The sequence below is a fragment of the Mus caroli genome, chromosome 6 (assembly GCF_900094665.2).
Source record: "Mus caroli chromosome 6, CAROLI_EIJ_v1.1, whole genome shotgun sequence".
NCBI lineage: Eukaryota > Metazoa > Chordata > Mammalia > Rodentia > Muridae > Mus > Mus caroli.
In genome coordinates, this window is record NC_034575.1 from 36,894,207 (window position 1) to 36,910,793 (window position 16,587).

Below are 16,587 nucleotides of genomic sequence, written 5' to 3' on the forward strand. Positions count from 1 at the left end.
GACCTATCTTCGTTGGCATAACCTGGGATTTCTAATATTCAAAAGAGATACAGGAACAAGTAGTTGTTCTGCATGTTAGGTTATGGGACAGGGGCTGAAACAGCAGGTAGAGCTAGAAAGAGGATGTAGAAGTGGGGAGGGCACTGGGATTCCATTTTTCATTCAGCCCAAATTAAAGATTTTTCAAAGTAGACAAATATTTAGCAAATTCCAGGTTGGCCATGAAGAGATGCTAGCAATGAACTCTAAGCTGGGGAAAACTTGGACACTCCACCGAAAAGAAGATATTCAAGTTGTGGGCTAGGGAGGTTTGATGAGAACCAGGAAATTCTGTTGGAGCATTGGAAAGTAAAGAGCTGCGGAAAGCTGCTGAGGGATGACAAGTGACTGGCAACCAGCAGAGTCAAGAAGCATGCCTCCAGATAGAGGGAGTGCAGGTGGGGGGAGTGAGTGTTGGGAGCAAAGAAGCTTAGGGACTGGGGAGACTGCCCAAAGCACTACAGTAACACAACATGCAGCTTGAGGGTGGATACAAAATTCTAGAAGGTAAGTGGACATAGGTACCCTTTTTCAAGATAGCAAGGACACTGGAGGTGTGGTATTTTGGAGAATTACAGAGCAGAGCCTGCCCAAGCCTAAGTCCATGTCCTTCCCACCCGCCCTTGAATAAGGGTGTCAGGTTGAATTTCACAGCTCTCTTCCCTTCCCCCACTTACCTCTGCCAGGGGATTCTCTTCTAAAATTATCCCCCTCCCTGAGGTGGGGGCCGTCCTCTGCTGCCCTTCCCCATCCTGTTTTCTCAAATAGGAACGGAAAACAGGAAGAAATAAAACCACTGTTCACTAGAGCAAAGCTATAAGAAGGGAAAGGGGGGAGGGGGCTAAAGAGGAGGAAGACACACAGCTACAGCTGATGGAGTATTGCCCAGAGCTGGGAGCCTTCCATTCGGTCTTCCCTGGAGTCTCATAGGGAGACACTTGCCCTCTTTTTTTTTTTTTCCCCCAGAAGAGACAATGAAGCTCAGACACTTTGAGCTATCAAAATAAGGAAGAAATGCAGTATTGAGATCATATCATGTAAGATCACATAGATCTGATTTTATGATAAGAGCTGCCTTTAGTGATGTCATTATCACTGAGACACTGGCTAAAGTAGCTAAGTCTCCATTTACCCATACCTAAAGGTAAGGAAAGAGTTTGTGTCTTAAAAAGTCATTGTGTGGTAAAAAGTGATGACGCCAGGAAAATATTCAGAAAGCTAGAAACAGATTTAAAGAAAACTGGAAGAAAACTAGAAGGCCTTAAAGAGTGATGGTCAGGGTGTGACCCTTGTGGGCATTGCCTTATCTGCCCTTGAGTCATTGCGTCATTTGCCTGTAATGAACTACCTGTTTCATGCACACACACAGTGATATCTGAGTGAGAATATAGCTCAGTGATAGGATGCTTGACTAGCATGTGCAAGACCCTGTTGTTAGTTCCCAGTACTGCAAAGTTCTGGGCAGATTTATTGCCCTATGCACTGGGGAGGCCAAACTAGCAGAGGTTGGAATTGGAAAGTAAACATAAGCTGAAAGGAAAATCTCTTTTTCATACTAAAAGATAATCTCATACACAACTACATATATTCCCCATCTTCCTGTATAATACGCCCTTTAATCTTAGTATCATGAAACACAGGAGATGATTTAAAACTTTCAAAGAATACACATACATGCTTGCTTATGAATTTGCATCCAAGTTTAGGACCTCTGCAGGACTACCCACAGCCCATCTTGGGGCACTCCAAATCAGAACCTAAGTACTGAGCGCAACCAGGTATCATAGTAAGGGATAGGCACAGTTTACATTTTGTTCTCTTGTGAATGAAAGCCCATGGGATTTAAACTACTTAAAATTTTGAACATAACATTTAACTCTTAAGTCCTGCAGTCTAGAATTAATTTTTTATATTATGTCCATGCTCTTGCTTTGAGAATCTGCGTATTATCATTGCACTGGGTACTCATCTTGGCATGATATCTGTGAGCTCATTGTAGTCCCTGCTAGTCTCTGCTTTCAAATCTTAGTCCATGACTACACTACTCTGTTTTAGGGATCAGGAATACTTTGGAAGCAGCAATCACATCTGATAGTTGTTTCTGAAAGTCTCCTAAGAAAGTAGTTATCTTCAGAGAACCACAGTCTACAAAACGGAAAAATATCTTACTCTGAAGATCTCCAAGAATAGTCTTTGTTCTTTATGAGGAATCCCTTGATCTCTGTTTTCTGTTATCTTCATCTGACCCTTACTCCTGCTCCTGTCCCACATTTATAATCTTTGTGGGTGGATTGTAAACCCTGAAGTCTCAGGATTGATTGTAGAAAGAGTGGTTTTACTATTTTCAGCTTTAATAAAGCTACTGGTATATAATTGATAATTAGAAATGGTATAAAAATTAAAAGTATACAATCTGATGTACTAGCATGTGTATGCATTGTAACATGATCCCAGGATCCAGATTCTGAACCATCAGCTCACATGTGTATGTGTGGCGTCACGGGAAACCTACCCTTAACTGATTTTAGGTACTCATTGTGGTATTGTTAACTGTAGCCACCATGTACACTGGCTCTCTAAAACTCAGAGCTATGTAACTAATGTGTGCCCATGACCAGCATCTTCCCAGGACTCCCAAAGCCCACTCATCTCAGCCCATGCCTTCAATTCTGTATGTGTTTGACTACTTTAGATTCTGCATATAAACAGCATGCGCAGTATCTGAATATGTCTGACATCTTACTTAACACTGCCTTAGAAAGGTGTCTTTTTTTTTTTTTTTTTTTTGTCGCTGAGTCATGTGTATAAACTTCCTTTATACCTTCACCTATTGACAGCCACAAAGGTGGTTTTGTATCTTGGCTGTTATGAATATGCTTCAGTGAAAAAAGAGCACAGATATCTGAGAGATGGTGGTTTGTTTTCCTCTCTTTATACAAGCCTAAGTAGGACTGCTGTGTCAGATGGTAACTGTTTCTAACTGAGTGTTTTCCATAAGGACCATGGCAGTGTGTTGGTACACATACCTTTCAGTTCCCGAACTTGGACTTAAAGGAGAGACTCATCTTGGTGGATCCAAAATTCAGTTTGCCTCCATTTCTTCTATAATGAGTGGATAGGGAAATATTGTCTTAGAAAAAAGAGACCCTGATGGAAAAAACACAATGCCTGACAGAGTACTTTTGTCCTTCATCAAATTTCATTTCTTGACTAGAAAAGAGGGAATTATTTGTCCATCTTCTGTTTCTTGGGCTCCTATCACCTGTTCCTTGACTCCAGCCTACTTCCCCTTCCCACCTGTTATCTAATCTGCCCCGATAAGAGCTGTCATGGGCACCACAGTCCAGTTGAGAGCTCAGTCCCTCTCTATTGATCTGAGCTGCTGGTGGGGCTAACACTTATGTCTAGGAAATGAGAGACATTGCACACCCAGTGGTAGTAAGGGTGGGATCGAGGGGAAGGCACTGGAGTGGTTTTAGCCACCTTTGGCAGACTCAAAGACAGAGAACTGGAGGAGAAAACTGGGAATTCCGTGCATGTGGAAAGCTGGCCACGGAAAAGTCCAGATGAGGACTGAATTGTTAAAAAATACTGAGCTGAAACCAGCCCAACATGGAGAGGCATCAGCTACTCTCCCAGGTGAGTTGCCTGTCTGATGTTCCCAAAACACTGAGTAGCTTCATTCAGCACTCTCTCCCCTCACTTTCCATGAGCTCTGCAGGGAAGGCTCAGCTCTACCCCAGCCTAGAAATTTCACTAGGAAATTTTTCATTCTGGTCCTGGTGATATTTATAAAGGGACTAGTAACCTGGAGCTGTGAGCCTTGTAGGAACGGAACAGTGCTGCTGGCTGGCAGAGGGAATTCCCTGTTGGACTGTCCCACAGGTTCTCATCCTATCCCCCACCCCCACACTCCACTCACACCTGCTTCGACCCCAGAAGGATCAGATGTGGCGGGGGGGGGGGTGTCATGTGATGGAGAGACAGCTATAAATAGCTAGAGGTGGGCATGTTGCCCCAGACGCCTTGGGGACAGTCAAAAGCAGAGGCTTAAGGAGCTACTTGGGGGAGACTAGGAGCAAGCAGGCCAAGGCCTGGCTGGGGCTTGGGGGGAGGACACATGGAGCGGTCCCAGTCCCAGCGGCATGGAGGGGAACAGAGCTGGTGGGGCAGTGCCCCTCAGTACCAGTACATGCCCTTTGAACATTGTACCAGCTATGGACTGCCCTCAGAGAATGGGGGCCTTCAGCACCGTCCCCGAAAGGACAAGGGTCCCAGGCACAATGCCCACCCTACACAGGTAATGTCCTGGGGAGGGAAGGGGAGCAGCGGTTGTCTGGGGCCAAGGATTAGTGAAAATTGATTGTTATGTGAGAAGGGGGTACACAATTTATTTTGAAAACTAAATGGTAAATATACTCAGTATATGAAAGCCTTTTAAAGATCTGAGCTTAGTGTGTTTGTTGAAGAGTTGCACGCACTTTTGCATAGCCTTTACTAACAGAATATTCAAACCATGTGGAGAACCAGCAAAGCCACACTTAAAGGAAGAGTGCAAGCTTATGTTCTTACATAACCAGAGTGGTTTCTGTAAGAGCTTCAAATGCTATAAGGACCTCCTCTACCTTCACCCACATGCAGGCAACATAGGCTTTCTCTACACAATCCCCTGTAGAATGCATGTACATGTGCGCGTGTGTGCAAACACACACAGATAAACACACTTTCACAAAAGACAGAAGAAAGGCATTGGGACAAGCAGAGGAAACAAAGTGAATGATTTATCAACGATCAATGACCAGTATCAATAAACAGAAATGGGATCCAGTTTTTAAGGACTTGGAGGTAGAATTCTGGTGCAGCATTGGCCTAGCTTGAGATCTGTGTGTTTTGTTTGTTTGCTTGCTTGGGGGGGGGGTGTAATTGTTAAAAAGGGCCAACAAAATGATTCAGTAAGTAAAACTGTTTGCCTCTAAGCCTAACAACTTAAGTTTGATCCCTGGGCCCCATGTAATGGAAGGAAAAAAAAATCTACTCCTGCAGACTGTTCTCTGACCTAGACACACACACACACACACTTACTTGTAAAACAAAGCTTTTTGTGAAACATAAGACACTAAAGAAAGTACAGAGCTATGCCCAAAGGTAATTACTCTCCAGAGCTTGGGGATCAGTGGTATATGGGCAACTAGAACAGAAATAGGTGTGGGCACAAGATAAGGAAGTTGCCTTGGGAATTTTACAGGCCACTATTAACATAAGTGAATGTACCTCTTAGCTGCAGAGAATGCAGAATGGAAGAGAACAGAAGGAGTCTGAGATAGAGATCAGACTTAGAAGTTTTGCTGACAGGGTGTCAGGCTCAGAACCTGGAGGTGGGCTGTGTAGATGGTGTCAGCACAAGGGTCATGAGGATCTCTGAGCAGTTGCTACGGGTAGGTACACAGTGGGGAGGGAGATGTGTTGAGCAGGATATAAATGTCAGAGACAGCTCATCCTCACCCCAGTGCTGGTCATTTCTGGAGAAGGCTGGATGACCATGTGAGCAAAGGTGCTATCAGAACACTTTTTCTTTTATTTTCTCTTGGTTTTTCAAGACAGGGCTTCTCTGTGTTTCCTTGCCTGTCCTGGAACTAGCTCAGTCAGTCAGGTTGACCTAGAGCTCACAGAGATCCACCTGGCTTTGCCTCCAGAGTGCTGGGAATAAAGGTATGTACCACTGCCCAGCTAATTAGAGCACTTTCTGGTGACAGGACACTTGGCCAAAGGAAGAATAGCAAGTTTAGTTTGGGAGTAGAGTTCATCCAGATTCTAACCCACCTTGAAGGCAAGCAGGTTTGTAATGTGTTTTCCTTTCGTCTAATGTTTAGGAGGGAAATACTATCCTTACACAGAAACTAGAGTGGTGTAGAGCTCCCAGGATACAGCAGTCATCAGCATTTTGTCAAGATGGTTCTGTCCCCAATCCCTACCTCAGTTTTATAGGTAGAGACTCTCAAAGCATTTTGTCAAAGTAGTTTTGTCTCCCCTTCCCACCTCAATTCTGACATTCGAACTAGAGGACTCACGACACTTTGCAGACATTTCATCACTTGTACATTTGGGCTTTGATTTCTCCCTCCCTAAACCTGTCATAATGTGCTGGTTACTGCTGGGCTAGCAGAATACATCTGGCTATTAACAGTGTTCTCCCTGCTTGAGTGTTTGTTCGAAGGGACCAAGCACGCTGTTTCCTCATTTCTCCCAGTCTACAAGTCAGAGTGCTAAGAGAACCCCAAGAGTTGATCTTCAAGGGAAATATTTTCTGGCTTTGTTTGTTTGTGTTTGAGAATGGATCTCTAGTAAGCTGTTTCTCTAGCTGGCTTGGAACTCTCTATGTAGACCATGTTGGCTTCAGATTCACAGAGATCTGCCAGCCTCTGCCTCCTGAGTGCTAGGACTAAAGTTATACACCACCATGCACAGCTAGGAGTATTTTCTATCTCTGGGTTACTGGTAGAGTTTGAAGAGAAATGATTTCCACAGGAGCAAGATAGTTAGTATGTGCCTGCTCAAGACAGAAACATCAAACTGCTACTCATATTGTGAAATAAGATCTCTTCTACCCAGGCTGTCCCAGAATCATGGCCTGGGCTGACCCTGGCCCTGGAGGATGAGTTAGTATAGAGTGTGTTGGGCCATCATTAGCATTCTTCTACATCCTTCACAGACACAAATGCTAACATAAGGATAGATCCACCCTCTTCACTTGTTTGTAGGACCCAGTTACCTCACATTGGGAAGTAAATTAACTTGCATTCTTGAGCCCAGTTCCTGTTTGTGTCTATAAGCTCTGGAATGTGAGATGGATGGGCTTTGTACAACTTTAATAAGGAAGCGGAGTGTCTCAAAGCAGACAAGCATACGAAGGCAAAACACATGCAGACACCATCTAGCACTATAAATATATAACTATATTTACTATATAGTTATATTACTATATAGTTATAAAACATATAATTAGCTAGGTTACTGTGGCCCTCTTTGTCTTAGTTGGGATCCTGAGATGGTAAGTCAATGCAAAGGTGACAGGGAAATACAGAGACATGTAGGACACAGGGTAATACAGAAAATGCCTGTCTGGTATGGATGAGTAATTTCCACACAGGTCTCAGTACCTCTACTTCCAAGTAGAAGATAAGTTTCTTGAAAAAAAAAGCTACTGTGGACCAAGACATGTCTGGATTGGGAGAAATGGTGAAACAGAAGCAGGCATGGAAAATCAATGGAAAACAGAAATGTGTGAATGGACAGAAGAGTGTTGAGAGAGGGGAAGACCATAAAGTACTCTGTATGCAACCTTCAATGCCCAGGATTCAAAACAGCTCTCCTGTTCTCTGTAAATCTGAGTCTATGTAATGCCTTCTGTATTCTTTTTGACTCTTCAACAAGATAAGACACTGACAGTTCTTTATTCATTCAGATATATGGCCATCACAAAGAACAATATTCATATAAGGCACAGGACGGGGGAATGCCCAAGAAGATGGGCTCCAGTTCTACCATGGACAGCTTGGATGAGGACCACTATTCTAAATGTCAAGGTGATGGGGACTGAGGAATAAAGGAATCTGGAATAGGAGATACAGGGATTGAGAGAATAACCTAGATGCCCCATTACACATCTCCCAACACATATGTGTGTGTGTGTGCGTGTTCACACACACATGCACACATAGAGATATATTTTGTTTGGCTTTTTTTCCCAGCCATAAGAAACAAGAGTTTACATAAACATTGTATTTACAAGGACATTACAGAACATTACAGGAGTAGGGTTGTAGTGCTTTCTGGAATGATAGGGGCAGTAACTGGCAGAGACATAAAGAGATGTCCAGTGACCAATACAGAGCTGACTCCTACCTCCATTCCTCAGCCTGGTCCCCAAAAAAAATGGCTAGAGAGCTGCTTTCTTCCTTCTTTCCCTTTACTTCTCCCTAGACTGTGTCCATCGTCTGGGACGTGTGCTGAGAAGGAAGCTTGGGGAAGATTGGATCTTTCTTGTGCTCCTGGGCCTACTGATGGCTCTAGTCAGCTGGTGCATGGACTATGTTAGTGCCAAGAGCCTTCAGGGTAGGTTCTCTCTGGACTGCTGCCCTCTACCTTTTCCATATGGAAACTATCGCGGAGTTCTTGCCTAGAGTAGACTAGGTGTGTTTGGGCTGAGCATGTTGTATGAATGATCAAGTATGACTCTGACTCCAGATAAAACTAAACTTATTGAGAACCCTAACACCACCCAGGCTTTTCCTGCCAGCCCCCATGCCAGCTGTGAATACCCCTCTAACAGGGTTACTGGCCTCTGCGGCTATCCCAGGATTCTTCAGTCTCATCACTGAAATTTCTAAGTCTTAGGGTTCCCTTCTGTTGTCAGTGGTTACCCTATGGCCTCTAGCCAAGTGCTACAACATCTTCATACTCAACTCTGACTTGCACCACAGCCACTAGCTACCTCTGCCAGAGGGAACTTGGACAGATAGCCACCTCCCTCAGCTCAGAGTTTCTACCTGTACAGTGAAAGGAATGCCCTGGGGCCAGGCAAACAAGATGCCCAGGGCATGAGAGCAAGTTGGCATAAAATCTGGTGGTGTGAATGTGGGGGTAGTGGTGAGATCACCTCACTGTCAACCTTCCTTCAATTTTAACTGATTCAGAGTCTGTGTTCCTGCAGCCTACAAGTGGACCTATGCCCAGATGCAGCCCAGCCTTCCTCTACAGTACCTGGCCTGGGTCACCTTCCCACTTATCCTCATCCTCTTCAGTGCCCTCTTTTGCCAACTCATCTCTCCCCAGGCTGTGGGTGAGTACTTTGTATAAGATGATGCAGTCTGGTTTTTTACAGACCTCCCACTCTGACCTGCCCCGTCCTCCTCAACCTGGTTTTCTTCTTTCCCATCTCTGCTTTCCTCTTCCATTTAACCTCTAGCATGACCTTGTAGGTACCTCATCTGTTTTTAACCCTTTTAGGCTCTGGAATCCCTGAGATGAAGACAATTCTTCGTGGTGTTGTCTTGAAGGAATACCTCACACTCAAGGCCTTTGTAGCCAAGGTGGTGGCCTTGACAGCTGGACTGGGCAGTGGCATCCCTGTGGGGAAAGAGGTAAGCGTGCACAGCCGAAGGAATGGATGGTAGAGCTGTCTGAACTCGGCTATGGCCAAAGGGCAGTAACAAGGGGGAAGTTTCTCACCCTGGGTTTGGTGACACAACTACTAGAGCTGTGAAACTTTACGACAGCCCCACAACTGGGCAAACTAAGGTCTGGGACTGGAAAACTGCTGGGAAGAGGGGTGTGCTCTGACCTGTGAGATGCTAGCATTATCCCTGACTTCTAACTGTAGATACCAGTAGCAGACCCAAGTTATGACAACCAAATGTCTATAGAAAACGTCTATCCTCTACATAATCTGAACCAGTCTCCTTGTTTTATTTATTATTCATTTATTTATTACTTATTTTTTAATTTGTGTTTGGTTATTTGCTTGTTTGAAATCATCTCATTTTGTAGCTCAGGCTAACCTGGAACTTTTATGTTGCCCAGGCTAGCCTCAAAATTAACACAGTCCTTGGGCTTCCCATTATTTTGGCATGAGAAAACAGATCTAGAGTGAGACTTCCTCCTTCTAGGTTCCTTCAGTTTCACCCCTGTGAACACACTTGCCCTGCCCCCTAATCACCATTGTGCACAGTAGACAAAGCATCTTTCAAAACAGAATTTGATGCTTCTGACCTCTAGTCAAGAAAGCCACAAGAGCTCTCCATATCACCTAATATAAGATCTCCACTCCTCCCAAGAGCTGGCCAGCCCCACAGTCTGCCTTCATCCCTGTGCTTGGATTATAAGGCTTTTCTCCATTTTTCTGCCATTCCATGCTGGTCCCACTCAGGACACCTGGAATATCTGTTCCCTAGAACACTCTCACTCTGACACCCATGAGCCTCACTCATGTCATTATCACTCAAGGGACTAACTTGGGTGGTGACTGGCAAGAGACAGCCACCTTCTCCTAGTCCCCACCTTGCCTCTTTTGCCTTACTTCTATTTGTTTGCTTCCTAGGCTGTGGCATTGTCTGCTATGATAGCACACTGATTTTTCATCTCTTCCTTCCTCGAATGAGACTCCTTTAAGGCAGAACTTTTGTCTGGCTTCTCCATTTCTAGCAACTAGCCCAGGGCCTGGAGCAGGAAATTGTGGTTCAATGGCATCTCTGTGTTTCTCCTCCATCCCTGAGCCCCGTCTCTCCTCTTCTCTCCCAGGGTCCCTTTGTTCACATCGCCAGCATCTGTGCTGCTGTCCTCAGCAAGTTTATGTCCATGTTCTCTGGTGTCTATGAGGTAAGGGTGAGGCAGTACAGCACAACAAGGACCAGTTGGTAGAAGGAAGCCCTCGCGTGTGCAGAGAGCAGGGGAGGGTTGCCTGCTCTGGGCTGGCCTTGGTGCTGAAGGCGGAATCTTACTAACCTATGCTCCAGTTTTCCATGGCCCTGCCTGCTGATCCTAGCCATATCATCCCCTCTGCCCAGCTTCTGTCTGTCTTCCTAGTGTCTATCCCTTCCTGATCTGTGTCTCCCTTTGGTGACTGAGCCAGGCCTGCCCCATGTTATCTTCCTACCCACATGAACTGTGTCAATTCCTTTCCATGTTTCCTCCTGTGCTGCCCCCATTCTTCTGTGGTTCCTGACACCCATCCACCTGGTTTACATACCACCTGTCTGTCCCCCTCCGCCACCTGCCTTGCCCGTCGTGCTTCTCTGTTGCAGACCGTGCCTGGGCAGCTTGATCTCCTGGTGCCAGCCTGTGCAGTGGGCGTGGGATGCTACTTTGCAGCCCCTGATGGAGGCAAGTTTCACTTCCTCCCTACCTTGGTTGCCTGAGCCAGATTTGGAGGGGTGGTTGGTGTCTGCTGTGGCTTTGGGGTTGAGGAGCCATGCTCACTGAAGGGACTTACGGGTGGGCAACCAGGGAGTGACTGGATTGCCACACCCGGGCTCCAGGGACCCATATGTTTCTACCCAAGAGCTGAGTACCCTTTTGACAATGGCTGCTCTCATCTCCTGGTTTTCTGTTGGAGTGAAGTCTTGCCACCTCTTGCTACTACTTCTCAGCCCTTCTTTGTTTCATCACTATTTGTTCATTTGCTGGGCATCTATTTAGTTAACATTTTTCTTGATGTGTTTTGGATTGTTGGCCTTGAGCTCATAAAGTCACTTCCTGATTGCCAAACTCATTGAGTTTCTCCTAGCCTGGGAATCACAGGGTTGATGGGACCATGTTCATTCCTGTGATATAGGTCTCTCATTCTCTTTTGTTTCCCATCTATGCTTATTCTCCTCCCATCTCTCTGCCTCTGCTCTTCTCCTCCTTCCTGTCTGTCTGTCTGTGTGTCTGTCTCTCCCTAGTAGCAGCCATACTATTACACTGACATCCTGACAGTGGGCTGTGCCGTGGGGGTCGGTTGCTGTTTTGGAACACCACTTGGAGGTAAGTCTGCCCTATCCCCAGAGCATGAGCCGACCAGCTTGTTCTTGTCAGCTTCGCCAAGTGCTGCATTTAACCATTTCCACTATAACAAGAGCTGCCACCCGCTCTTAGGTAGCACCTGCATTTTGCCTTCTTCTAACCATTTTACATGAATTCCTACCTAATAGTATGAGTGCAGTTCAGTAGAGCATCATAGAAAGACCAGTGACTGGAGCAGGGGCATGTTAGCAGCACATGCAGAGTCAGGTATTAGAAACACAGCAGCTCTCTTAGTTTCTACTTATGCTAAAGCCTTTTGCATTGCCAAGACTTTTACTTTACACATACTTTTCTGTAACAGGAGAATCTGTGTACTTCCTTCTCCAAGGGAAAACTTACCTCTTTTGTTTTATTAAAGACACCGGGATTTCAGTAGACTGTGTATAGATTAATGATGAGCTTTAGAATGGAAAATGCTTATGGGAGCTTTAGAGTGGGTTATTTTTTATATGCCAGCAACCTAAAAGTGGGTTAAACTCTTTCTATCCATATAAGAAAAACAGTGATATTATCATAGGTTAGTAGCGATAGGACCTGTCACAAAAAGCAGGCCTGTTTATTCCCTTATCAAAGCTGAGTTGTAGCTATGTTAGCAGGGCAGGGGTTGTATGGCTCATTCATTGAAGTCACTGATGGTGAAATTCCATGTCAATAATTGAAGAAATGCAGTTATAGAAGGGCATGTGCTTCTTAAACAACCAGTTGCTAGAAACCTCTTTGATGATGAAACTGCATTCTTAGAGGAGTTTTCTAGGTATCTAAAATAGCTTAACTCAGAAGTGATGTATGGTGAGAGTTCAAAATTAATGAAAGCATATTCTATATGCCTCGTTCTCACATGGTGGAAGCACACAGCATGAGGGCATCCAGGAAGTGTGTTCACCACTGGCATCCTGTTTACACTTCTGTTGTCAGCTCCAGTCATTAAAGTCATTAGCCCCTGTCAGTGGATGGTCTGTGTGTTTGAGTTTTTGCACATTAGACATTCACACCTATAATTACATACATGCTGTGTTTATTTACCCCTTAGTCTTACAAATAAAAGAAGAATTTATGGTTGTTTTGGTTGTCAGAAGTGTTTTAAAGTGAAGGGAATCTGCATTCTCTTCCTGACACTGCAGTTTATGAGGTTCTTTCTGGTCTTGGGACTTACCTGAGGAAAGTTATGGTAAGACATTGCTCTTGGCACACAAAACTGCTAAGCACTTGTGAATGAAGGAGCTGTGCTCAGGCTTTTTGCTTTATGCAGCAAATGACAAACCTATATGCAGGTGGCAGCACTTGATTCTTTTTTGTGAATATAGAATAACTGAGAGAGAAAAATATAATGTTGAGATTTTACTCACAACATAGGCAGCTCCTAATCCCTTGTAGTGATCAAAGTAATCTAATTCATCATCCGACTGAAACGACCAAAGCCCTTTCGCTCCCATTGTGTGCCAGGTAGTGGGTTGGCCCTGCACGCTCAAGGAGCTCAGGGAGACAGGCACACAGATCATTGCAGACAGTTTAGTGACCATGTGGCTTCCTAGGCAAAGTGCAGCGAACCTCCGAGGCAGCCTGGAGGAGCCTGTGAAACTTTATGACAGAGACATTGTTTGGTAGAAGCCTAAAAGGCGAAAAGGAAACCCTGAACAGAATGGACAGCATCCAAAGTCAATATCTGCTGCTACAGCAAGAAGTAGTGCTGGGGAGAATGCAAAGTATAGTAGGAAGTGAGTCAGAGCAGATAAATGGGCCTGCATCACGAAGCTCTGCAGAAGCCATGCAGAGTAATACACGGTTTATTCTCTAGGGTAGGATTTGCCCAAATATGTTTCTCAGAGCGCAGTTCTTCCCAGTGTTAATGGGTGTAACAGGTGAAAAGTGACTCTGAGTTCCAGTTGGTTAGAAAAATGGGAGAGTAAAAGGGATAAATAAGTAGTTTTAAAAAAAAACAACAACAACAAGTGAACTGGAAAGGTAATGAGAACATCTGAGCTGTCAGAATGCCTTTTGAGTACCCAGGGTGGCTGCAAACAGTATTTCTAATCAAGCCTTCTTTGTAGAGACCATGTCATGGGACTTGTATTATCTCATGAGACTGACTTTGTGAAGTATTGTCATGGAAGAATTGAAACCATGGAAGGATTTAAAACAAGGAAGTAACATGGTTAGCTCAGCCTGCCTATCCAATCCCTTTGGCACAAATGTGCAGGATAGAGTTGGCTGTGGATTAATGGGATTGATCTAAGATTAACAAGAAGACCATTGTCCTCATCCTGATTGTACACGATGACAGGCATAACTGGGCAGCAAAGGAGATAGAGGAAGGGCTGAGAAACTCCAGTGGGCTCAAGTCCTATTGATGCTCCCTCTTGGCCAATATTTTGTGAAGATAGGAGAGAGAGTTCTATGCCAGCATCCAGGCTCGCAGTGCTTGCCATGCAATAGATACGGATATCAGTGACCTTGAGAGAGGACACAGGAAGTAAACTGGATCTGGGGGGGAGTGAACAAATTTTACTTAGAGGATATTGAGTTTAACGTTCCTATGGCATGGCCAAATATAAAACTGTCGATGAATCTATAATCCAGGAACTAAGTTGAATCTAATTAGTATCCATTGCTGATGCCACAGGCATTAGTTAGGAAAGAAATGGAGTTCGTGACTAGCAGGAGATGGAGACCAGGAGCAGTGGCTTAACTGGACAGAGACGTGGCATGGGGACCAGAGAGAAAACAGCAGAAGAATAGCGCAATGTTCCAGATCTAAGGCACCAGAGTTTCTAACTGCTGCTCATGTTTCTAAAGCTCTGTTTTCTTTTAGCAGCATATTTTATGTTTGTCTTGGGCTAACATGAAAGTTAGCTCTCATTCCCAATCACACTGTGACAGAACTGCTACAGAAAAGTCTCCTGGGTCTCCATCATGGGGGGAAAATGGTTGTAAAATGTAAGTTGAATAATTGCACTCAGGCAGAACAAAGCTGGTTTTACTTTTATTATGACAACGTGATTCATAGCATGGACTTCTGCCCTTGGGATTTAAGAGCAGGACAGGAAGAGTGGCAGGCATAACTCTTCATTACTCAGCTCCATCCTTTGAAATTCCCTCACTGTGGTCTTTCCTCCTCCATGTCTTCTCTTCTCCTCTCTACTCCAGTATAGGCATTGAACTCCAAATGGGTTCTCACCACTATGCCAGGGCTTAGTTTCCAAGGAACATCCAATCCCAGAAAACTTAGTAGTGTGAACAAATAGCCACATCTGAAAGTGGAAAACACAATAATCCAAAATGCCACGAGAGGAGGATGAGAACGCATGCTTTCTACTTGACAAGGAGAATGGGTGTGGCTTTCTAGAGAAGGAGATAACAGAGAAATCCTCTACCAAAACACAGCTTTGGCCCCAGGTGAAAATAACCCTAAGCCACTATCTCCTTAGAGTCAGTGTGGCTAGTCACCGTCCCCTGCAAAAGAAATGGTGATGGTCATGAGGAATTTGGGAGATGTGACTTTTGAATACAGCATGAGGAGAAGAAAATTCCTATCAAGTGAGCTGCTGTCTGAATACAGAGGGAATGGCCAGCCCTGAGCAGACCAACAAAGTACACCATGAGAAAGGACAAAGTCTGCCCTGTTTATGTTTTGTTTTTCCTATTGGGCTGGTCCTCAGCTCCATCTCAGTTCTCTGACCTCCTGTTTGATACAGAAGAGGCTTAGCTAAGGTTTAGGTCAGATCATTGATGACCTAATCAAAGATCAACTCCCTTATCCTAAAGCTTACAGATTTCCTAAAGCTTCCCTTTGTTGTTGGAAATGGTGCTTTTCTGACCTCGCTGGTGTTGCTGCCTTTGGCTCAGCACCTTGTCTATGCTACATTTGCCCTCCTCGTTTTAAGCTTGAGCCTCTCCCCTCAGAACAAGAACTAGTGACTACTAGCTGCCATTCCTATTTACCTCACTCACCTTGCTAAGCATAATGGTTTACCTTCTCACCCTGGCTGTCCTGGCTTTAGACCTTGTGAGCCTCCTTTTGTATTGCCATCACTGTTAGAAACATTCCTCTGCTTTCTTTTTCTCAAATATTGAATCCTGTCGATGTGCAGAATGCCCAATCCTGTCTTTCTTATTTCTCATAAATTTGCCCTTGGGTAGAAGGAGCAATAGGGAGATGAAAAGGGTTGTCAAGCAATATGCAAACCCTGAAGCCTCTTTGGCAACAATGCTGACCACCTCCTCTGGAAGCTTCTTCATGTTTAATTTGCAGAACTGTTTCGCCTTTCCATAAATCCCATGGATATTTGACAGTTGTGAACCCCACTCAGTCCTATAATTTAAGTACAAAGATACTTGAGCTTGAAGTTCAGGGATTAAAAGCCTATCCATTTCCCACCTTCTCTGTACCTCATTGGTCCACATTCCTGGACTGGGGGTGGAAAAAGCCTCCATAGACAAGAATGTGACTGTAGTAAGGAACAAGAAAATGTCACTTCCACTGGTGCTTCGCAGACTCACAACTCAGGTGCAGCTCCTGAGATCCCAGCAGTGGGAGGTATGGGGTGTCTGCACCTGACTTGTTTTCCTGCCCCATAGGAGTGCTATTTAGCATCGAGGTCACCTCTACCTACTTTGCTGTTCGGAATTACTGGCGAGGATTCTTTGCAGCCACATTCAGTGCCTTTGTGTTCCGTGTGTTGGCCGTGTGGAACAAGGATGCTGGTAACGGGAGGTCTTGGTGGAGGTGGTATGAAATAGGGGTGGTGGTAAAGTGTAGCTCTGGAGCACTTTAAATAAAGAATGCATGGTGTTGTCTGGGAAGGAAGACCAAGGCTCAGGGTCTAGGGAGAAAACTAGATCATGGTTTGAGAGTATACGCATGGCGAGATGCTAGTAGGAAAATTGGATGGAAGAGAAGAGGTTGGGGTTGAGGAAGGGAAGATACCTTGACACTTGTCTTCCTCTCCCTGCGGCTCTCTGGGAGCTCCCACACTAATGCTGCCTTTTCAT

The 16,587-nt window shown here is 44.8% G+C and overlaps 1 protein-coding gene across 2 annotated transcripts in view; it reads left to right on the forward strand.

The window, feature by feature from the left end:
• The first annotated feature begins 4,074 nt into the window (after window positions 1-4,074).
• The window catches only part of Clcn1 (chloride voltage-gated channel 1), a 29,119-nt gene continuing 16,606 nt past the window's right edge, over window positions 4,075-16,587 (forward strand). Inside the window, exons 1-9 of one of the 2 annotated variants that reach the window (XM_029478971.1) lie at window positions 4,075-4,339; window positions 7,502-7,622; window positions 8,020-8,151; window positions 8,750-8,878; window positions 9,046-9,179; window positions 10,336-10,413; window positions 10,839-10,917; window positions 11,481-11,559; window positions 16,174-16,299. In XM_029478971.1, the coding sequence (XP_029334831.1) occupies window positions 10,409-10,413; window positions 10,839-10,917; window positions 11,481-11,559; window positions 16,174-16,299 (289 nt within the window). In that variant the 5' untranslated portion in view covers window positions 4,075-4,339; window positions 7,502-7,622; window positions 8,020-8,151; ... (1 more) ...; window positions 9,046-9,179; window positions 10,336-10,408. The remainder of the gene's footprint in view (window positions 4,340-7,501; window positions 7,623-8,019; window positions 8,152-8,749; window positions 8,879-9,045; window positions 9,180-10,335; window positions 10,414-10,838; window positions 10,918-11,480; window positions 11,560-16,173; window positions 16,300-16,587) is intronic. The other variant, XM_021164712.2, reaches the window with a different exon arrangement.